The 22,316-nt window shown below is 53.7% G+C and overlaps 1 protein-coding gene across 2 annotated transcripts in view; it reads right to left on the bottom strand.

Moving 5' to 3' along the window:
* Positions 1 to 21,748, bottom strand: part of LOC120875628 (alanyl aminopeptidase, membrane) — a 28,019-nt gene extending 6,271 nt beyond the window's left edge. The window contains exons 1-16 of one of the 2 annotated variants that reach the window (XM_040257556.1): positions 21,634 to 21,748; positions 9,921 to 10,912; positions 9,253 to 9,395; positions 8,989 to 9,128; positions 8,237 to 8,363; positions 7,993 to 8,147; positions 7,615 to 7,728; positions 7,371 to 7,514; positions 7,140 to 7,205; positions 6,958 to 7,023; positions 5,194 to 5,369; positions 4,851 to 4,930; positions 3,469 to 3,602; positions 3,295 to 3,350; positions 1,841 to 1,988; positions 117 to 208 (exon numbers count right to left, since the gene is read on the bottom strand). In XM_040257556.1, coding sequence (XP_040113490.1) covers positions 117 to 208; positions 1,841 to 1,988; positions 3,295 to 3,350; positions 3,469 to 3,602; positions 4,851 to 4,930; positions 5,194 to 5,369; positions 6,958 to 7,023; positions 7,140 to 7,205; positions 7,371 to 7,514; positions 7,615 to 7,728; positions 7,993 to 8,147; positions 8,237 to 8,363; positions 8,989 to 9,128; positions 9,253 to 9,395; positions 9,921 to 10,552 — 2,273 coding nt within the window. In that variant the 5' untranslated portion in view covers positions 10,553 to 10,912; positions 21,634 to 21,748. Of the gene's footprint in view, positions 1 to 116; positions 209 to 1,840; positions 1,989 to 3,294; positions 3,351 to 3,468; positions 3,603 to 4,850; positions 4,931 to 5,193; positions 5,370 to 6,957; positions 7,024 to 7,139; positions 7,206 to 7,370; positions 7,515 to 7,614; positions 7,729 to 7,992; positions 8,148 to 8,236; positions 8,364 to 8,988; positions 9,129 to 9,252; positions 9,396 to 9,920; positions 11,444 to 21,633 lie in introns of those variants that run through there. The other variant, XM_040257555.1, reaches the window with a different exon arrangement.
* Between the last annotated feature and the right edge of the window lie 568 nt (positions 21,749 to 22,316).

The following is a 22,316-nucleotide window of genomic DNA, read 5'->3' as shown; positions in this document are numbered from 1 at the left end:
TCTAGCCAGGAATTGGGAAGTTCCGAGGAGGATGCTGTGGGAACTTGCTCTGGACTTCCCAGGTCAGGGTGTCTGGGCCACCTGTGGTCTCCAGACCCAAGACAGGTCATACTCACTGCTCCATCAGGTTTTCTGGCATCTCAGTCCAGCCTTTGGTGAGATTTTCAAAATGTAGGAAGATGGGTTCAACCTGCTTCTTGAGGTAATTCTGGGGAAAGAAAACATGAATAGCTTCAAAGAGGAGACTCATGGGGCTTCCCTGGTGATCCAGTGATTAAGAATTTGCCTCACAATGCAGGGGGCTTGGGTTGGATCCCTGGCCAGGGAATTAAGATCCCACATGCCTTGGGGCAATTAAGCCCCGTGCCACAAGGGAAGACCCCCCACGATGCAATGAAGATCCCGTGTGCTGCAGCTAAGACCCAACACAGCCAAATAAGTGAGTAAGTAAGTAAATATATACTAAAAACTAAGACCTGGCACAACCAAATAAGTAAGTAAGTAAATAAATATTAAAAAAAAAAAAAAATCAAAGAGGAGACTCAAGCCTGACCCACCTGGAGCCCCACGGAACCTCTGACGTGAGTGAGCAAGCATAGCAAGGGTTAATGGTTACAGAAGCAAGAGGCCAGAGGCTAAGGGAGTAGCCCAAGGCCAGATAGTACTCCAAGGGGCAGCACTAGTCCAGGTTTCAGATGACTGATCTGAGGTTCTTTCTCCTCAAAGCCCCCACCAGTTCTGACAATCCATGTCTAAGTGTCACTCTTTCCTGATACCGTTTTAGGGCCTACCATCCCCCACTGCCCAATCGAAAGTATTCTGCCTTTATTGTGGGGAACTTAGAAAACTCCGTAAAGCATAAGCAGAAACTACTAACCACCCCAAAGTGTTAAGAAAGTGTTAGTTGCTCAGTCTTGTCCTACTTTTTGAGACCCCATGGACTGTAGCCTGCCAGGCTCCTCTGTCCATGGAATTCTCCAAGCAAGAATACTGGAGAATCCTTTGGTGTATGCCTAAGGCTGACGCATATTGATGTATGGCAAAAACCATGACAATATTGTAAATAAATTATCCTCCAATTAAAATAAATATATGAAAAAAAATGAATACAGGAGTGGATTGCCATTCCTTTTCCAGGGGGATCTTCCTGACCCAGGGATGGAACCTGCGCCTCTTGCATTATAGGAAGATTCTTTATCACTGAGCCACCAGGGAAGCCCAATGACTACATACTATTCCATCAAATGGATATTCTAGCTTACTTAACCAATCCCCAACTGTTGGACATTTAAGTGGTTTTGGTTTTCTTGTCTTTTATAAACCACACTGCAGTGAACATCCCTCTGCATTCAGTTATGGATACAGAGCAAGCAGTTTGCCTCTGCCTCTGATCCCCCAGCTGGCACCATCCCCCCATCCCCTCCCTCTACCTTCCCCTCAAGCTTCCAAACTGTTCACATCTGCTAGGCAAGCAGAGGCCCGCTCTTTTCACAGAGGATTCTTTTGGGCTGAGGAGGATTGCCGGAGGCCACATAACAGGTTGGAGGCTTTGCTCCCACTCCCATCCCCTTCCTGTACTGTGGCTTTTTCTGTTGCCTTCTGATAGTGCTAATTTCCAGATTTAGCCAACTTTGTTAGAAGTCTTTCCGTTTCTTGCGGGGCCCAACTTGCTCACTTTCTCAGTCCCTGCTCCCTTCACCCTTCCATCCCTCCTGCTCTCTCACCACCACCAAGGACTGGGTGCAGCGCTTCACCACTCCAGGCAATATTTCTACTCACTGCCTTGTGGCATCATTTCAGGCACTGGGGAACTGGACGCTGGCAGGCCCCTTGCACGTACCTGCATGGGGCCGTAGACCTCTGTGCGGTCAAACATGAGCTTGAAGTAGTTCAAGCTGCTCACAGCGGCCTGCCAGGGCATGTACTCTGTCTCACTTTTCAGGAAGAGGGTGTTGTTCAGCGCCAGGGTGACAGGGACCATGTGGGCACTGGGAACAGATAGAGGGGATCAAGTAAGCACCCCTACCCAGCCCGGGCTCTCTGTGGGAATCTCAGCCCCCTCCCAGAGCCTGAGGTCCCAGAGGCCCAAATGGGCCAGCTCCAGCCTTCACCTCGGGTGGAGCTGGAGGGAGGGGTAGTGGACGCGCACCCACTCCCAGTCACATGCCTTGCTCATTATCCCCATTTTACAGATGAGGAAACTGAGGCTCAGAGATGTGACGTACCTTGCCAAAGGCCACATAGACCTTAAGAGACAGATCTGAGATTCAAAAAGACAAGAGGCCTTTTCTCTCTGCTCTGCCCACCTCTTCTCTGATTTGCTTGGCCCTCTGAGATTTCCTCCCTCCACCTTCTCAGGCCATCTGTTCATAAATGTCCATGTCTATGGGTGACATCACTTACATCAAAGAACTTAGCACCTGCCGGCGCTTACACACACAGCAGCTGCTCAATAAATCTCTGTTTATCTATGCCTGCCTCTCTCCTGTCATGTCCTTCCCAGGTTTTTTAGCCTGACCTCCCTCATAGCTCAGTCGGTAAAGGGTAAAGAATCTGCCCGCAGTGCAGGAGATATTGGTTCGATCCCTGGGTTGGGAAGATCCCCAACAGAAGTAAACAGAATCCACTCCAGTATTTTTGCCTGGAGAATCCCATGGACAGAGAAGCCTGGCGGGCTATAGACTATGGGGTTACCAGAGTTGGACACGACTGAGTGACTCAAGAGAGAGACAGGGGCACATATGTGAGCTTAGTCACTTCAGTTGTGTTCAACTCTGTGTGATCCAATGGATTGTAGCCTGCCAGGCTCCTCTGTCCATGGGATCCCCTAGGCAATGCCCTCCTTCCAGGGATATTCCTGAGCCAGGGATCGAACCCGAGTCTCTTAAGTTTCCTGCATTGGCAGGTGGGTTCTTTACCACTAGTGCCACCTCGGAAGCCTGACCCACAGGGAGCCCTCAGGAAAACCTGGGTGTGGTGGAGCACACTGGAGCTCCAGAGTTGGACAGATCTGTAGCTGGCTGTCATGAGTTACTGTATGACCTCAGGCAAGATGCTCAAACTCTGAGACTCTGATTCCTTCTCTGGAAACTCTGGGCTGAATGGTGATACTGTCTGGGGCTGTGGAGCCAAGAGAGGGGTGTCCCGAAGCACAGGGAGCCCGTACCCCATTCCTGGTACACAATGAGGACCATGGAAGGGAGCACGGGCTCTCACTATGGAGCCACACTTTCCAAGTCGCCGGGCTTCCGCGGCTGAGCCGGGGGGCCCAAGGGAGGAGGGGCAGGCACTCACCTGGCCAGGTTGAAGCTGTCGTAGATGACCTGCGCCCGGTTGATGACAGGGATGCTCTAGAAGGGGCAACAGAGCGTGTGACCTCAGGCGGGCCATGCGGCAGGCCCTGCAGTCTGGGCTGCCATCTTGGGACTGGGCCTTGGGCAGGGGACGCATGGGCTGGCAGGCACCCACCTCCGGCCTTGACATCAGCTGATTCTGAATCTTCTTCCAGTTGTTCTCATCGTAGTTCACCTGGTAATAGCCCGTCACATTGATGTTCAGCAGGACCCAGTCGTCCGCTGCGGCTTTGAAGAGGTCACTCTGGGCTGCGGGGAGAGACCAGAGCTGGGAGGGGCTGCTCAGAAGGCCCCAGGCTGACCTGACCCGGGCCCTCCCCTCCCCAGGCCTCGGCAGAACCGCCTCCTGGGCAGCCTGGCAGCAGCTGGCCCTCAGGCCGCTGGGCCCACACCAAGGTGAGGGGCGGAGAAGAAGGGTGGGACCAGGTGCCCGGACAAACTCTGACGGGTGGCCTTGGACAGACCAATTGCCATCTGTGAACCTCAGTGGCCGGGCCAGTGACACCCGCTGGGACAACTCCATCGGCAACACCCTCTCCAGCTCAGACTCAACTTCCCAGGCCACTGCTCCTTCTCCAGCCCCTCCTCCTCCCGTCTTTCCATCACACCCAGGAAGCGCCTCCTATCCAGTTAGCCCCCCAGCACTGCTTATCTCTTCCTGGGGGCTCCACGCCCCCTTCTCTCAAGTCTACCTCCAGCCTTCCTCCTGGCAGCTAGAGGGGCTCCTTCCGTGCCTGCAGATCAGACTCAATCACGTTGGCTCCTCCTGGCCTGAGGGCACTGTCTCCTGCAGCTGGCAGGGGCCGGAGTCACCTCAAGGCTGCTCCTCTGTCTCAGCCAAGCTCAGTCCCCACGTTCTCTCCTACCTCAAGACTTGCACTGCTACTGACTCTGCCTGGGCGGCTTCTCTCTGCCACCATTAGCCTGGTGAGCACCTGCCAGTCCTCTGACTCAATTCACCTCCTCCAGGAAGCTTTTCCTCACCTCTCCATGAAGTGAAAGCCTCCTTATTCTCTGATCTCTGCCCACCTGCCCCAGAGGCCATAAACGCCTTTGATGGAGCACTCAGCACAGCTCCAGAAAGTACGAATGGCTTGTCTCCCTTCCCTCCATCTGCAGCCTTGGCTTAGGCAGGGGATGGCTTGCCCTGACCTTGGTTCCCTCGGTGCCTGGCTGAGCAGGACTGCACATACTGCGTGCCAGGCACTGTTGTGAACATTTCATGGGAATCCTCTCCCTTAATCTTCATACAACTCAATGGGGGTAGATGTCCCCAGCCCCATTTTACAGATGGGGAAATGGGAGACCAGTGACAGATGGTAACTTGACTGAGGTCACACAGCTGGGCAACAACAGAGTAGAAATTAGAATTAAAGAAGCTGGCTCCAAAGGATGACGGACACCCCCAAGGATGAGGCCTGCCAAAACCCCAGAACAGGGCCAGGAGCTGGCAGGATGGCCTGGGGGTTACTGTCCCCTAGGGGAGGGCCGGATTACTTGTCTCTTGGCCCCGAAGCCAGTAGTGTTCTTGCAGCCGGCCATTTTTGATGGATGAGATGGGAACAATCCACAGATAGCTGCAACAAGAAATCCCAGAGGCCAGGGGTGAGAAACGGCAGTTCTTGGCCAATGCCAGCAAAAAACAGTCCTGCCCAGGCTCCCAGTTTCTGCCTGACTCTGGCACTAAATGCCCCCCTCCTCCTGGCCCAGGAGCTAGACTGACACCAACCACGATGGCAGGAGCACAGCGGGCCAGGCCCTGCTACGGTCAGAGGATCTCATGGCAACCGCCCCTAAGAACCTCCCTGGGACGCCTGTCTCGGTGACCCCGTCTGCTCACTTGAACTCTGAGGGGCGGGTGACAGTGGAGTTGGTGCCAAGGAGGAAGTGCTTCTGGGAGATGGTCCCTGTGTCAGTGTCCACGGTGATGACCGGGAAGCCCATCTGAAGGGTCCAGCGGTCCATGATGGCACGCACAGTGTCTTGCAGCATGATGGACGACTGATTGTCCACAGCCTTGGGCAGAGGGCGATGGTGCAACCATGAGCGGACGGCCATCCTCCTCCCCACCATTCTCCCCCTGCACCTCTGCCCTCTCCTTAGGGGGCCACCTTGCTGGGGGGTAGTGGAGGAGCACTGGGCCATGAGGTTGTAGCTGGGCTCCCAGCCTGCCTTGCCCTCCTCTCAGCTGCCCAGTGCTGGACGAGCCAAGAGCTGTCCAGCCTCTGGTTCATTCTGTGTTGATTAAGGAAATCTGCATGCCCTCCCCAAACCCCACATTCTGTGATCAAGCCTGAGGTGTGTGTGTGTCAGGGAGGGGCACCCAGGATGGCCTATGGCTCAGCCTGAACAAATCTGGGAAGACAGGCAAGGGGAAGAGACAGAGATAAAGGGAAACCAGTGTCCCCAAGTCACAGGCAGGGAGAAGCAGAGGGCTGTGGGCGATGTGAAAGAAACACACGCGGATGGGGGTCTGGGGATAGGCTTAGGATGGTTGTTATTGTCTTAAATCTTTTCTCACGTGTGCCTATTGCTTTCATAATAACAAAAAACCAACCACATTTGTTAATAACGGAGAAAATAAAAAACTAAGAAGAGCATAGATAGAGGGCAGAAGATGCTATCAGAAGGTGCAAGCTGAGAGGGAGAGGATCTCTGGGGGGCTGCAGAGAGAGTGGATTCGGGGGAGAGGGTGGGGGAGATGCAGCTTGGAGGGGTGTCGGTGTGGAGAAGGAAAGGAATGGGAAACTGAGGTTGGGCAAGGCAGACAGTGGAAGCAGAGGAGAGGGACTGATGCTGCGAGAGGTGGGGGTGGGGACCAGGCTCACGACAGAGGGATGTTGGGCTGGAGATCACCCAGGAGGGCCCAGGAGCCCACCTGTGACTCTGTGACAAGGCCTGGTGTCTCCCCTCCCTGGTCAGGCTGGTCATGGCATGCGGGCACATGGAGGGGTCAGCCAGGCTGACCAGGGCCACAGAGAAAGGGTGGGAGATGACGGAGGGTGATGGAGAGGGTGCAGACGCCAGGCTCAGGAGAGGCGGGGAGGGCCAGGTGGGAGGGTAGGAGTGGTCAGAGGGTCTGCCCCAGACAGGGCCCCTCGGGGTCTGAGTGGACAGGAATGTGAAGTGAGGCTGGATGGGAGGGTCAGAGGGCGTGCTGAGGGTGCTGGTGTGTGCAAAGTGGTGTCTGGGAGGGGCTGGGTGGGGCACAGGGCAGCCAGGAGTGCTGAGCTGGTAAATGATTGGCTCCAAAGTTCCAGGGAGATGATGGCTTGGTCTTGGGAAATGTGAGAGCCCATTTCCTCAACACTCAGAGGAGGGTGCTCCCCAGCTCCCCTCATAAACTTCACTATAGTGCAAGGTGGGGAGGGGCCACCTGCCAGGCTCATGACCCAGGCTCTGGCCACACCTCCTTCAAGGAGCCATCGCTGCACCCACAGAGGAGCAGCCAATGAGCAGGCCAGGCTCCAGATGTCCTGCCTGGGGGGTGGGGCAAGCAGGGGAGCTGGGCACCTTCTCTCCCACGGGGGTGCTGCCGGCCCTGGGGCTTTCAGCATCTCAGGACCCCCACAGAACGTCTTCAGGAGGGCTGATTGGTACTGACCATCTGCAGGTGCTCCCAGAGGTTCAGGTAGGTGGTGTTCTGATAGGCAAAGGCCTGCAAGTAGGACTGTGGAAAGACAGAGTTCTGTGAGGGCGGAGCTGTGGCCCCAGGCTCAGCCACAGCCTCTGTGAGGCTGGGGAAACACGCCCCCCTCAACCCCGTGACTGGCCGAGGATCCTCACCGCCAGGCCCTTCTTGAACAGGTCCTCAGTCAGGAAATTCGAGAGCATCCGGATGACCGAGGCTCCCTGTGGAGAGGAGGGAGCTCAAGAGGCTATGTCAAGCCAGCCGGGGGACCCTGTGTCCCCATCAGGCTGGGCGGGTGCTCCCGGAGCCCTGGGGGGCTGAACCCCCGCCACCCTCCCCACCCACCCCTCAACTGTCTGAGGACCAGCATGGGGGCTGGGCAGCACCTTGCTGTAGGAGATGGTATCGAACATCTCGCTGATCTGGGCAGGGGTGTTGACCTCGTCGGCAGGGGTGGTCAGTGGGTGAGAGGTGACCAGCGCGTCCACGGCCATCACACGGTACACATCATTCGGCACAATGAGGTCTTTCTGCAAACCCCCAACAGCCAATCAGGGGACTGGCCTTGGAGGGGGTGACCCAGGTCATCCCCTATCCCAGACACCAGCGGTCCCTAGGCAGGGGGCTCACCAGATTCCAGGTGGGCTCCGCATAGTCAGCTCCCAGGTACTCCACGTAGGAGGCAAAGCCCTCATTCAGCCACAGGTCATTCCACCAGGCCAGGGTCACCAGGTTCCCAAACCACTGTAGGGGAGAGGGGTCAGCCCAGCAAATCACTCAGACCTCGTGGTCACTAACGACGTTCAGGGCTACCCTTCACCAAATGCTCCCCACACGCCAGTCTTGAGCTGGAGGCTTTACTGACTTCATCCTGACTCCTCCCCGAACCCCTGGCCAGGTGGAATCCCCACTCCCTTCTCAGCTTCTGAGGACAGAGCCATGACTTGGGCCATCTCCCCCCGGAGCCCCCCATGTTCTTGCTCTGGGCTCCCCATGATGGGGGGATACCTGGTGGGCCAGCTCATGAGCAATCACAGTGACTACTCGCTCTTTGTTGCTGCTGGAGGAAGACTGAGGGTCATAGAGCAGCGCGTTCTCCCGGTAGGTAACCAGCCCCCAGTTCTCCATGGCACCAGCGTTGAAGTCGGGCAGGGCAATCTGGTCTGGGGAGGCCAGGTGGTTGGCAGGATGGCCTCCGGGAATGAAGGGGGAGACCCACTCACTTTCCCCCAATGCAAGCCCCCTCACTCACCAGATTTGGGGAGTGGGTAGGCTGTATTGTAATGACTGGCAAAGAAGTTCAGGATGGGACCTGTCACATTCAGGGCATAAAGGCCATGGCTGTCTGCAGTTGCTTTTGGCCGAGCCCAGATCCGGATCTGCAAAGAGGATAGGAGAGGTCAGGGGCTCTTCCTGGGTCTCGTGCAAGTAGGCCAAGTCCCAGAGTCTGGCAGGCTGGTGACCAACCAGGTTAAACTGGGAAGCTGGTCAGCAGGGAGTGTGTGGAGTGGGGGGTGTCTCTCTTAGAGTCGTAGGGAGGGGCCTGTGGGGAATGAGCCATGGCGACTCTCTGGCACCTAGAGAGGGAATCAGGACCTCCCTTCATGAGGGGTGCATACTAATTCGCTTCCGTTGTGTCTGACTCTCTGCAACCCCATGGACTGTGGCCCGCCAGGGGGATTCTCCAGGCAAGAATACTGGCGCGGGTTGCCATTTCCTTCAGGGGATCTTGCCTACCCAGGGATTGAACCTGTGCCTCCTGTGTCTCCTGCCAGCAGGCGATTCTTTACCGCTGAGCCACTGCGGAAGCCCCCGCTAATGAGGAGGGTCCCGCTTTTCAGACACAGAGACTGAGGCTCAGAGAACTAAAGACACCTGCCCAAGATGACTCAGAGCTGGGGTTCACACACTGCCTAGGGGCTGGGACCAGGATGAGGATAAACAGGAATGTCTCCCAGGCCAGGACCAACCCTGGGGAAGGCGAGGTGAGCTTGGGCCTCATACCTGGACACCGTTGGGCGCCACTGACTCCACACTTGTGAACTCGCTCACGATGTAGGCCAGGAGGTACGTGGACATTACAGGCGTGGTTTCAAACTCAGTGACGTTCCAGTCGGGCTCTCCCTCAAGCGGGACACTGGGACCTGGGCAGGGAGCATGCAGACCTGTGGAGGTGTGCCCCATCCCCTGCCCCTGCACCCCAGCCCTGCGGGGGAGGGTCGGCTTTCCCAGGCCCCAGGCCATGAGGCCCCAGCCAGACCTGCTCACCTTTGGGTGGCATGTTGGACAGGGCTGTGAGTTCCTTGGGGTGGATGAGGGTGATGTTAAATGTGGCCTTCATGGCGGGCTCGTCAAAGCAGGGGAAGGACTTCCGGGCATCTGTCGACTGCATCTGTGTGGTGGCCAGCACCCTGCCCAGAGCAGGGGGTTAGAGGGTGTGTCCACAGTGTCTGTGCCTGTGGGTGTGCAGGGTAGGGGCTGCAGGCTGTGGCTGGCTGTGCAGGGGGCGGGCTCACAGATGCTGACTGGCCTCATCCCTGTCCCCTTACCCCTCACCCCCTCTTTCCTCTCCCAGGCCACCTCGAGGCTGACAGGCCAGCTGACATGGGTGATCAGAGCTCCTTCTGGACTCAGGGTCAAAGTCCTGGCTGCCCCCATCCACTGACACATTTCTCTCCTCCGAGCCTGTTCTCTTATTTGTCCAAGGTGGCTTTCATTGTTCACCCCTGATTCCCTATTGAGTGGGGTGGGGGGTTGCGGGGGTGCTGGGGGAAAATGGCTGATTGTCTTGGGAACTTTGGATGGACCGATGGGCCAGCCAAGGGCTCTGGAACATTCAAAGGCCCCGAATCCAAGCCCTTCCTTGGCCCCCAGGATCCTGCTCTGCCCCGGCATCTAGGATCTGCCCCCAGCCGGCAGGCCCACCTCTGACTCACTTTTTGACGTTGCCATCCATGTACTCGCTGCGGTAGAAGCCCGCCAGGTCGTCGGCCAGCTCCCCCTGAAAGGTGGTCTCCATCTCGTACATCTTGCCCGCCTCCAGAGGGCTCTTGAGGTGCACCACCAGATACTCTGTGAGCAACACCAGCTCGGTCCTGTCGATTTCAGGGGCCTGGGCACCCCCCACGCCCCTCAGGACCACCAAGTGCCCATTGCTGCTGGTGTAGTTGAGCTTCTTGCTGTGAATGATGATGACGTCCGTGGACTCATTGCAGGCAAAGCGGACGGTGCTTGAGCCCGTGAAGATATACAGGCCGTTCTCGTTGGGAGTGAGGAAGGGCCTCAGCGTCACCCTATAGGAGTCGGGCAAGAGGGTTGTGGGGAGGCGGTATCGGTTCCACGGCTTGCTCTGGTCCACGGTGGTGGCCGAGGTGGTTGTCGGGCCTGTGGGGCTCGTGGGGCTCGTGGGGCTCGTGGGGCTCGTCGGGGCCGCGGTGCCACACTCGGCATTCTTGTTCTTCTCCTGGGCGTACACCACAGACAGAGCGATGATGGTGGCCACAGCCGCCACACCCAGGAGAATGGCCAGGATGCCCAGGGCCTTGGAAATGTAGAATCCTTTGGCCATGGTGAGGACGGGGAGGGAGCTCAGGGAGGCTCAGGAACGGGGAGGGAATAGGGCAGCCTCAGGCCAGGCTTATATCCCCGAAGGGGAGGGGCCCCAGAGCCTGCAAAGACTGGGCAAAAATTAACCAGGGCTCAGACAGGCGAAGGTCACTGGGCTGAGTGGAAACACGCACTATCCAGGTTTCCAAGAGCAGATCCAGAAACAGGGTGTGTGGAGTGCAGCTCAGGGGGGTGCCTGAAGGGACGAATCGGTGTCTGGTATCCAGTTACAGGCCGCCTGGGAGCCCCACCAAGGGCTGAAGGGCAGGCAGGCAGCCAGCGGGGAGAGGTAGCAGCCAGGTGGCTTGGATGTGCCTGCGAGCTGAGACAGCGGTCACAGAAACAGGAGGATGGAGGTTAGATCCGGGAGGTTAGGAGTACTTCCCCGGGGCAGGAGGTGGGAGGTAGAGGGAAAGGGAGAATCGGCTTCTGGCTCGGGTCAAGAGCAAGTTGGTCACCCCTGTGGTTGGACAGGGCCTGGGGTGCCCCAGAGCCATGGCCCCAGCCTCCCTTGCATTCTTCCAGAGCAAGGAGTTCTTCCAGGTCCCCTCCCTTTCCCTTCTTGCCAAAAACTTTCCCCTCAATTATCAGCACACTGAGTAGAATGAAATGAAGTTGTTTTGCCTTTTTTTTTTTTTTTTAAAGAGAGGAGGCTGGTGGAGGCTTAACCTCTTCCCCGCCATGATTATTTTACCTTTCCGAGACCCCTTTCTTCATACACACATGTTAGAATTTATTTCTCAGGTTTGCTGAACAGATTTAATGAGAAAACATATTAAACACCATCTACTATAGTAGAGGGCTTCCCAGGTGGCTCAGTGGTAAAGAATCCTCCTACCAGTGCAGGAGATGCAAGAGACGAGAGTTCAAACCCTGGGTCAGGAAGACCCCTTGGAGGAGGAAATGGCAACCCACTCCAGTATTCCTGCCTGGGAAGTCCCATGGACAGAGGAGCCTGGTGGGCTACTGTCTGAGGAGTCGCAAAGAGTCGGACATAACTGAGTGACCGAGCACACGAATTATAGTAGAACCTGAAAGTCCTTTGTCCTTTTTCCCCAGAAGTCAGCCATTCTACCCCTGGGAAAAATGAAGATATTACTTATCATACTCAATATAATATGTTCTTACAGGAATATGACGTTCATTGTCACCGCCCCCCATCCACCAGCCCAGTTTCTCAGACTTCAACACTGCCTGATCCCCACCCCAACATTCAACTCACCCTGCCCCCCAGTCTCACCATGTCCTGAGTCAAAGCGATTCTCACTGTTTATGTGGGCACTTCTAGACCCTCATGGACTCCTTGCTAACATTTGGGCTCCTCAAACCCTGAATATTCATTGGAAGGACTGATGCTGAAGCTGAAGCTCCACTACTTTGGCCACCTGATGCAAAGAGCCAACTCATTGAAAAAGACCCTGATGCCGGGAAAGATTGAAAGCAGGAGGAGAAGGGAATGACAGAGCCTGAGATGGTTGGATGGCATCACTGACTCAATGGACATGAGTTTGAGCAAACTCCAGGAGATGGCGAAGACTCATGTGCTGCAGTCCATGGGGTTGCAGAGTCAGACACGACTTATTGACTGAACAACAACACCAAACCAGTTTGCTACATAAATTGAATCATTTTGCACCACTGCTTAAAAGTGTCCTTTTGCTCTCAGAATTCAGACCAAATCTTCTAACGATACCCACAAGTCAAGTGCTGTCAGCTGGCTGACTGCCTGACCTCATTCTCACCACACTCCCTTCTGCTGTGGAACCCTAGCCAATCTGGCCTTCATCCAGGCCATCTACCACAGGACCTTTGCATGTGCAATTCTCTCTGCTTGGATCATCTTCCCTCCACTCTTGCCCTGGTTACTCCCTATTTATTCTTCAAGGCTTTCTCAGAGAAGATACGCTGGCCTCCCTGGCTAGGTCAAGGTCCTGAGAACCACAAACCTCTCTTCAAAGCCCTATAGTTGGGCATAGTTTTCCATTTGACCTGTGTAGTGCTGGCCTGAGTGCTTCCCCCACGCCCACCACCAGCAGGCCCCCATGAGAGCAGTGCATGGCTGCTCCTGCTCACTGAGGGCATCAGGCACGTAGTAGTCACTCAACACATATTTGGTTTTTTTTATGTATAGTTTTAATTTTTTATTTATTTATTTTTGGCTGCCCTGGGTCTTCATTGCTGCAGGCAGGCTTTCTCTAGCTGCAGGGAGAGGGGGCTGCTCTCTAGTTGGCTTCTCTCATTGTGGAGCACGGGCTCTAGAGCGTGGGCTAAGTAGTCATGGCACACAGGCTTAGTTGCTCCACAGCATGTGGGATCTTCCCAGACCAGGGATCAAACCCATGTACCCTGCATTGGCAGGTGGATTCTTCACCACTGGATGTCCTCAATAAATATTTGTTAAGTGAATGCCTTGAGAACCCTCTGAACGGTATGAAAAGGCAAAAAGATAGGACACTGAAAGAGGAACTCCCCAGGTCGGTAGGTGCCCAATATGCTACTGGAGATCAGTGGAGAAATAACTCCAGAAAGAATGAAGGGATGGAGCCAAAGCAAAGACAACACCCAGCTGTGGATGTGACTGGTGATAGAAGTAAGGTCTAATGATGTAAAGAGCAATATTGCATAGGAACCTGGAATGTTAGGGCCATGAATCAAAGCAAATTGGAAGTGAACAAACAGGAGATGGCAAGAGTGAATGTTGACATTTTAGGAATCAGCAAACTAAAATGGACTGAAATGGGCAAATTTAACTCAGATGACCATCTACTACTAGATGACCATTTAACTCAGATGATATCTACTACTGTGGGCAAAAATCCCTTAGAAGAAATAGAGTAGCCATCATAGCCAACAAGAGTCCAAAATGCAATACTTGGATGCAGTCTCAAAAATGACAGAATGATCTCTCTTTGTTTCTAAGGCAAACCATTCATTATCACAGTAATCAAAGTCTATGCCCTGACCAGTAATGCTGAAGAAGTTGAATGGTTCTATGAAGACCTATAAGATCTTCTAGAATTAACACTCCAAAAAGATGTCCTTTTCATTATAGGGGACTAGAGAATGCAAAAGTGGGAAGTCAAGAAACACCTAGAAAAACAGGCAAATTTGGCCTTGGAATACAAAACAAAGCAGATCACAGGCAAACAGAGTTTTGCCAAGGGAACGCACTGGTCATAGCAAACACCCTCTTCCAACAACACAAGAGAAGACTCTACACATGGAAATCGCCAGATGGTCAACACCAAAGTCAGACTGATTACATGCTTTGCATCCAAAGATGGAGAAGCTCTATTCAGTCAGCAAAAACAAGACTGAGAGCTGACTGTGGCTCAGATCATGAACTCCTTATTGCCAAATTCAGACTTAAATTGAAGAAAGTAGGGAAAACCACTAGATCATTCAGGTATAACCTAAATCAAATCCCTTACGATTATACAGTAGAAGTGAGAAATAGATTCAAGGGATTAGATATGATAGACAGAGTACCTGAAGAACTATGGACGGAGGTTCGTGACATTGTACAGGAGACAGGGATCAAGACCATCCCCAAGAAAAAGAAATGCAAAAAAGCAAAATGGCTGTCTGAGAAGGCCTTACAAATAGCTGTGAAAAGAAAAGAAGAGAAAAGCAAAGGAGAAAAGGGAAGATAAACCCATTTGAATCCAGAGTTCCAAAGAATAGCAAGGAGAGATAAGAAAGCTTTCCTCAGTGATCAGTGCAAAGAAATAAAGAAAAACAATAAAATGGGAAAGACTAGATATTTCTTCAAGAAAATTAGAGATACCAAGGGAACATTTCATTCGAAGATGGGCTCAATAAAGTACAGAAATGGTATGGACCTAACAGAAGCAGAAGATATTAAGAAGAGGTAGCAAGAATACACAGAAGAACTATACAAAAAAGATCTTCATGACAAAGATAATCACGATGGTATGATCACTCACCTAGAGCCAGACATCTTGGAATGTGAAGTCAAGTGGGCCTTAGGGCGCATCACTACGAAAAAAGCTAGTAGAGGTGATAGAATTCCAGTTGAGCTATTTCAAATCCTGAAACATGATGCTGTGAAAGTGCTGCACTCAACATGCCAGCGAATTTGGAAAACTCAGCAGTGGCCACAGGACTGGAAAAGGTCAGTTTTCATTCCAAGCCCAAAGAAAGGCAAAGCTAAGGAATGTTCAAACTATCGCACAATTGCACACATATCACACACTGGCAAAGTAATGCTCAAAATTCTCCAGGCCAGGCTTCAACAGTACATGAACCATGAACTTCCAAATGTTCAAGCTGGTTTTAGAAAAGGCAGAGGAACCAGAGATCAAATTGCCAACATCTGTTGGATCATGGAAAAAGCAAGAGAGTTCGAGAAAAACATCAATTTCTGCTTTATTGACTATGCCCAAGCCTTTGACTGTATGGATAACCACAAACTACGGAAAATTCTGAAAGAGATGGGAATACCAGACCACCTGACCTGCCTCTTGAGAAATCTGTATGCAGGTCAGTAAGCAACAGTTAAAACTGAACATGGAATAGAGTGGTTCCAAATCGGGAAAGGAGTACGTCAAGGCTGTATATTGTCACCCTGCTTATTTAACTTATATGCAGAGTACATCATGAGAAATGCTGGGCTGGAAGAAGCACAAGCTGGAATCAAGATTGCTGGGAGAAATATCAATAACCTCAGATATGCAGATGACACCAGCCTTATGGCAGAAAGTGAAGAGGACCTAAAAAGCCTCTTGATGAAAGTGAAAGAGGAGAGTGAAAAAGTTGGCTTAAAGCTCAACATTCAGAAAACTAAGATCATGGCATCCGGTCCCATCACTTCATGGCAAATAGATGGGGAAACAGAGGAAACCGTAACAAACTACTTTTTTGGGCTCCAAAATCACTGCAGATGGTGACTGCGGCCGTGAAATTAAAAGACGCTTACTCCTTGGAAGGAAAGTTATGATCAACCTAGAGAGTATATTAAAAAGCAGAGACATTACTTTGCCAACAAATGTCCGTCTAGTCAAGACTATGGTTTTTCCAGTAGTCATGTATGGATGTGAGAGTTGGACTATAAAGAAAGCTGAGTGCCAAAGAATTGTTGCTTTGGAACTGTGGTGTTGGAGAAGACTCTTGAGAGTTCCTTGGACTGCAAGGAGATCCAACCAGTCCATCCTAAAGGAGATCAGTCCTGGGTGTTCATTGGAAGGACTGATGCTGAAGCTGAAACTGCAATACTTTGGCCACCTGATGCAAAGAACCAACTCATTGGAAAAGACTCTGATGCTGGGAAACATTTTAGGCAGGAGGAGAAGGGGACTGTAGAGGATGAGATGGCTGGATGGCATCACCGACTCAATGGACATGAGTTTGAGTAAACTCCGGGAGCTGGTAATGGACAGGGAGGCCTGGCATGCTGCGATCCATGGGGTCACGAAGAGTCGGACATGACTGAGCGACTAAACTGAACTGAAGTGAATACACACAGGCAGGGACTGGTGCATGTATGAATGAGTGAGTCTACTCAGGGGTCACGCCTTATTGGAGTCTCTGTAGCCCGTCCCCACCCCTGTCTCCACTTCCACTTTGCCCTGGGAGAATGGTCTGCTCCTTCTCTGAGCCCTTCTCCAACCATGGCAGACAGGCAAGACTCTTGCTTGGGCCAGATGCATCTCAGGCTTGAGTCTGCCTCCTCCATCAGCTCCTTGAGGACCCTGTTCCTCTACCACTCCCTGCCCTGGCTTGGGCTGGCCATCCCCTGAGCTTGCCTGGAGGCTTGGGAAACAAATGCGTGAGTGGGTTGAATATATACATAGGTTAATTCATCCAGGCATCCCTGGGAGACTGAATGACTGCCACCTGTCATCTGGCCTGGGTCTGAGTACAGGATAGAGTCTTCAGGGGAATCCCGGGTGCCCTGGGCTCGAGGGTGCTCTGAGCAGTCAGCACTTCCCTCCTTCTCTCTGGAGACATGCCCCCGGGGCCCTGGTCTGGGCAGTGTGGACTTTCCACTGCAGTGACCTGCAGCCACCCCTATTAGGCCTGGGCTGATGACCAAAAGGCAAGAGTGGGAAACCAAGTCCCTGGGGAGGGCTCCAGCTTGGGCACTGTGACCGAGGGAACAGAGGCCCCTGAGGATGATCGAGAGAGAGAAGCGTGTGCTCCCCGTCTCGCTCCATCAAGGCTAGAATTTGCCAAGGAAAGCCATCTTTCTTGTGCCCTTGAAGGCTGGCACCCAGGGGCCGTGTATTCCCCCCGCAACAAGTTTCACTCTGTAGGGCCTGCAGCCTGCTCCCACCTTTGCAGCAGAGAGACACACAAGCCTGCTTGGCCTGTTCCGACTCCAAACAAAGAAAGAGGCCCTGCCTGGCCCACCATGGCCTTTTCCTGTTTGCTTTGGACACAGCCCATGGGCCCAGCTGGCTGGAATCCTTACTCTTTTGGAAAGGGCCTCTGGTCTTCAAAGTTGGCGCAGCAGGCAGCCCATTGCCCTGGAATGAGAGGTCCCTTTTCTGGGCATTGTGCCGGCCCAGTCTGGGGACACAGAGAGGGGCAAGCTCCACAGCCCCCACCTTCTTTGAAAATATAAAGAGATCTCTCTCCCAGCCCCCGCCATAGCCCCCACATGGCCATGGCTACAGCCCACTGGGTAGCAGTGACCTCGCTCTCCCCTCCTGTCGCCCCCCCTGCCCCACAACCTGGCAGAGAGATCTTCCTCTCCTGCTCACACCTGGTGTCCCTCTCCTCACTGCTCGGAGGACGAAAGCTCACCTCTGGCTCAAGCCTGAGAATCTGTGGACTTGACCTTCTGGCCTCTCCTCTTTCCAGTGCCCAGCGTGACTTCAGTTGTTGGCATTTCTCCCAAACTCCCTGGACTTTTTCATACCTCTGTGCCTGCTTTCACTGCTGGGAATGCCTTTTCTCTCTTTCCTGTCAAACTCCTATTCATCCTCCAAAACCCAGGTCAAATGTCACTGCCCTCTCAAGCAGAGGCAGCTCCTCTCCCCTGGTGTTTCCCTGGCCTCTGGCTCACACTTCTATCACAGAACTTAAGAAAAGGCCATCTATGTTGTTCAAAAGCTTCTCACTAGACCAAGGCACCTCAAGGGTGCCATGACTTTGTAGACTGTGCCATGCCTAGCACAGGGGAGAAGCTCAGTGTTGGCTGAATGAATGACAAGGTCGACACTCCTTGCAACAGCCTATAGGTCCAGTATGATCTAGCCTCCTGTGAGTCTCTGGTCTCATCTCAAGCCTTTGCCCCCTGTTGTTCTGCCCCACTGGCCTCTTTTGGTTTCTCAAGCCCATCATCTCTTCCCTCCTCCACCCTTCACTCCCACCCCAAGCTGCTCTTTGGGCCTGGAAAGCTTGTGTCTTTCCCTCACCTGCCATCCACTCACCCAGGAAGCTCACTTCAGCGATGCTACCCCAGGGAAGCCCTCCCAGTACCCTCAAGACTCAGTGCCATGAGGGTAGAATCCTCTACACCAGGTAAGCACCTGGTACACAGCAGGCAGGTAATACATGCTCATGGAACAGGTGCAGCAATAAGACAATTCGGGACTTCCCTGCTGGTCTAGTGGCTAAGACTCCATGCTCCCAATGTAGGGGGCCTGGGTTGCATTCCCGGTCGGGGAACTAGAGCCCGTATGCTGCAACTAAGAGTTCGCAGGCCGTAACTGAAGACCTCACATGGTGCAACAAAGACTGAAGGTCCCATGTGCTGCAGTCAGGACCCAGCAAAGCCAAATAAATACTAAACTAAATAAATAAAAATAAAATCAATGTATTAGTCAGCTCAGGCCATCATAACAAAGTACCACAGATGAGGTTGCTTTGAAAAAGGAAAATGACTTATACAATAAAAATTTAAAAATAAATAAAGGGGCTTTCCCGGTGGTTCACTGGTAAAGAATCCACTTGCTAAATACAGGAGACACAGGTTTGATCCCTGACCTGGAAAGGCTCCCACATGCCACAGAGCAACTAAGCCCCCATGCCCCAACTACTGACCCGTGCTCCAGGGCCCAGGCGCTGCAGGTCCTGAAGCCCTTGTGTCCTAGAGCCGGTTCTCCACAAGAGGAGCCACCGCAGTAAGAAGCTCACAAACCACAGCTAGAGAGTAGCCCCCGCTTGCTGCAACTAGAGAAAGGTCCATGCCGCAGCGAAGACCCAGCATAGCCAAAGACAAACTGAGTTATTAAAAATGAATAAATAAATGAAAATCATTCATCTAGGTAGCCAACAAAATCATCGTGTTCAGCTGCGCTCACTTTGGGAATCACTGCTCCATCCCGCCCGATTCTGGGGGAGGCGACAGGTGCAGAAGGTCTTTGGAATGGAAGATTTCTGCCAATGAGCGCATTCCTTTCACTATTTATCTCTGGATGGGGAAGAAGCTGAGTCCCCAGCCCCTGCCTCAACCAAAGCTGCCTTTCTACCTGTGGGTTTATATTTTTCCTACCCAATTATGCTTTGGTCCAGAGAACAAAAGTTATAAATTAAAAAAAAAGAAAGAAAGAAAGGCTAACAACCCTCGTGTTAGAGAATATTTAAGGCATAGCCACTCATATAGAAGACAAAGCTTTATCTCAGATATAGGAGTGCAAGTTACTTTCTATTCAAACATGAAAACACCAGCAGCCTGGGAGGGACTGTGATGGGAAACCCAGGATCAGAAGTCAGGCAACTATGCAGCCCAGGCTCCCTCCCAGACCACTGGGCCCTGGGGGTAAGCTGCTGCTCAGGTTCACTCAGTACCTCCCCCGTCGTCCCCTTTAGCTGCAGGGCTGGGCAGGCTGGGAGCAATAGAAAAACCGAAGGCCAGCTATCTGCTCTGAAGGAGCAGACAGTGAAGAGCAGGAATGAGGCTGGGGCCTCAGTGCCGGCACTTTCTGGCCCCTGAGGCTCCTGGCTTTCTCCCAGGCTTCTGAGGTCTCCACCCACAGCTGCAGGAGCCTGGGCCCAGGCCAGCCCCCCAGGGTGCTTCCTCTGGGAGCCTTGGACCTTGTCCATCCTGTGGGAACCACAGAAGGCCCCCATAGGAAGTCAGCTCCTGTTTTGACCTCTGGAAGCCAATGCAGGGCACTCAGGAGCAAAGGAGAGACGGGGACCGTGGGGAGTGGGTGGAAGGACACCAGCCTTGGAAGGGCCTTTCTGGGCTGCAGATCCTGCTTGGAAAACTCCCTTCTGTGTGACCCACCAGACAATCACCACCAGGATAATCACCACCACTGGCTCTTGAGGAAACCACAGCACAAAGTTAAGTGACTTGCCCGAGGTCACACAGACAGTTGTGGCAGATACTATTGCTGGATTATACATACCTCCCGAAAGCGTCCTCTCATACAGCACCTACATTTCCTACTGCGCAGTGCCCCAGAGGGTTAAAAGACCTCAGGAGGAGACATACATCTTTCAAGAGACCTCAGGAGGAGACAGCACAAGACAGCAATTTAAAGAAGGCCAGGCAGGAGGAAAGATCTGATCATCTTTTAGGGGAACTGTGTGTCCCTTCTTCTGAATTTTATAGGCACTCTAAGGGACATGGTGGGAGTAGCTACTGCAAGGAGAGACTGGGAATCTGGTGGAAGTCAGCTTGGGGGCTCTACAAAGAGGCCAGCAACTCCCTGCCCCTAGACCAGGACCCGGAGCTGTGGGGGCACTAGGAAGTGGAACTTCTTATCAGAAGGGGAGGGCGGTGCTCCCAGACTCAGGCCGCTGTGGGGGACCCTGGTCTGCCTTCAGGGTGCAGCTGAGAAACACTGCTGCGCCTCAGATGAATGACACCCAGGCCTGGGCCCAGGCTGGAGGTGATGGTTGGTGGCCTGTGTGAAGGAAGGCACTCAGGGGGCTCCATGTGAGTGGCTGGCCCACCATCCACACCGTCCTTCCCAGATTCTGGAAGAGTCCCCAGCGTGGGGTCCTGGTCTTCCACCAAAGGCAGAGGCCCAGGAACTAGGCCCAACTCCAATACTGGGAAGGTTGCTGCCTTCCCACGTGTGGACCCCAACCTTTCTTCTTGGAATGCTTAGCAATAAAACTCCTGAAGCAAAGGGGCTGGAAAACTTGGCCTAAGAGTGGTGGAAGTGGGGAGTTGATGCCCCACTCTAGCAGACTCTGGGGGGGAATCACGGGGCAGGCGCTGGGCTGCCTCACACAGCTAAGCCTGTTTCTCCATCTGTGAAGTGGAGGCAGCTCCCTGGGCTAAGCTTCCTTCCACTCATAGTCTAGCCTTAGATTCTAGGGCTCTTTAGGGAGGTGGGCTAGGGGAGGATGCCAGCCTACTGCCAGAGTTGGGGAAGTCACCCTGCTTTCCCCACCTCCTCTGCCCCCAGTGTGTGGGGAGGGGGTCTTTGGCAGATCCGAGGCCCATTCCCACTTTCTCTTGGCTGCGCCCCCATTGTTCCCCTCCCCCACCTCATGTGTCTGCAGCCAACTCTTCAACCACAGTCAACTCGAAGGCCCATCTGCTCCAAGACTGCTCTTTCAGACACTACTGTGTGTGTCTCTGTGTGTGTGCCTGTGTGTGCTGCGTCATTCAGTAGTGTCCGACTCCATGTTCTGTAGCCCGCCAGGCTCCTTTGTGGAATTCTCCAGGCACGAATACTGGAGTGGGTTACCATTACCTACTTCAGGGGCTCTTCCTGACCCAGGGAGCAAACTCTTGTCTCTTGCTGTCTCCTGCACTGGCAGGCAGATTCTTTACCACTAGCTCCACCTGGGAAGGCCCACACTCCTCTTTTACAGGTGAATAAAGCAGGGCCCAGAGACGTCCAGTCATTGAGAGACTCAGGGACTAAGCCAGCATCAGCCCTCAGGTCTGCCTGAGAACTGCACTCTGACCAGTCAGCCACACTGCCTGACTGTCCCACTGATTCTAGTAACTAGCACCTTGCCCTGGGCTGGGATGAAGGGAGGAGGAGGAGGATTCAAGTCACAACACCCAAGGCATGACCCACCTGGGCACCCCCACCCACCGCACTGCTTCGGGGGTGGGGAAGCGCAAGGTTAGGGCCCCACTGGTTCCACTTGGAAGCCCCTTACCAGAGCAAATGCCGAAAGCAGTAGGAACACTGATCATCTCGGCTTCGGGGTAGGGCTGGAGCAAGCACTCTGTTCCCACATCAGGAAAACCCTCATCCCAGTGGTGGTGTCGTAAGGAGTAGGGGAGTGGTAAAGAATCTGCCTGCAATGCAGGAGACCTGGGTTCGATCCCTGGGTTGGGAAGACCCCCTGGAGAAGGGAAAGGCTACCTGCTTCAGTATATTCTGGCCTGGAGAATTCCACAGACTGTATAGCCGATGAGGTCTCAAAGAGTCGGACACCGACTGAGCAACTTTCACTAAAAATAGGAATTCCCTTTAAAATAGTAGTCGGGTGGAGGGCTCTGGAGGGAGGCAAGACGTCCAAGGCTAGCTAAGGGGATCTCCTGCTGGAGTCTTGACCCCGGCCCCCCTCCCCTCTGGGGGCTGTGTAAACAGACCCCCAGCCTTGGCCAGGACCTCGCGCATCTTTGGCTCCGCCCCACCCACTGCGAGTCTGAGCGGTTGAGCCTCGCAGTCACCACCAGTCACCACGCTCGCCACCACGCTTTGTCCCCACCCCACGCGGCCCGGGACCCCAGCACGGCTGAGTCCGCCGCACCAGTGGTGTTTCTCCGTCGGTTCACACCCCCAGAGGCGCCAGCAGCCGCGCTTGCCACCCCGGGGGCCACCTCTTCAGAGGGG

The sequence above is a fragment of the Oryx dammah genome, unplaced genomic scaffold, assembly GCF_014754425.2.
Source record: "Oryx dammah isolate SB20612 unplaced genomic scaffold, SCBI_Odam_1.1 HiC_scaffold_16, whole genome shotgun sequence".
Classification (NCBI taxonomy): domain Eukaryota; kingdom Metazoa; phylum Chordata; class Mammalia; order Artiodactyla; family Bovidae; genus Oryx; species Oryx dammah.
The sequence above is the reverse complement of the archived record's forward strand: the minus strand, read 5'-3'. Positions and strand labels throughout refer to the sequence as shown.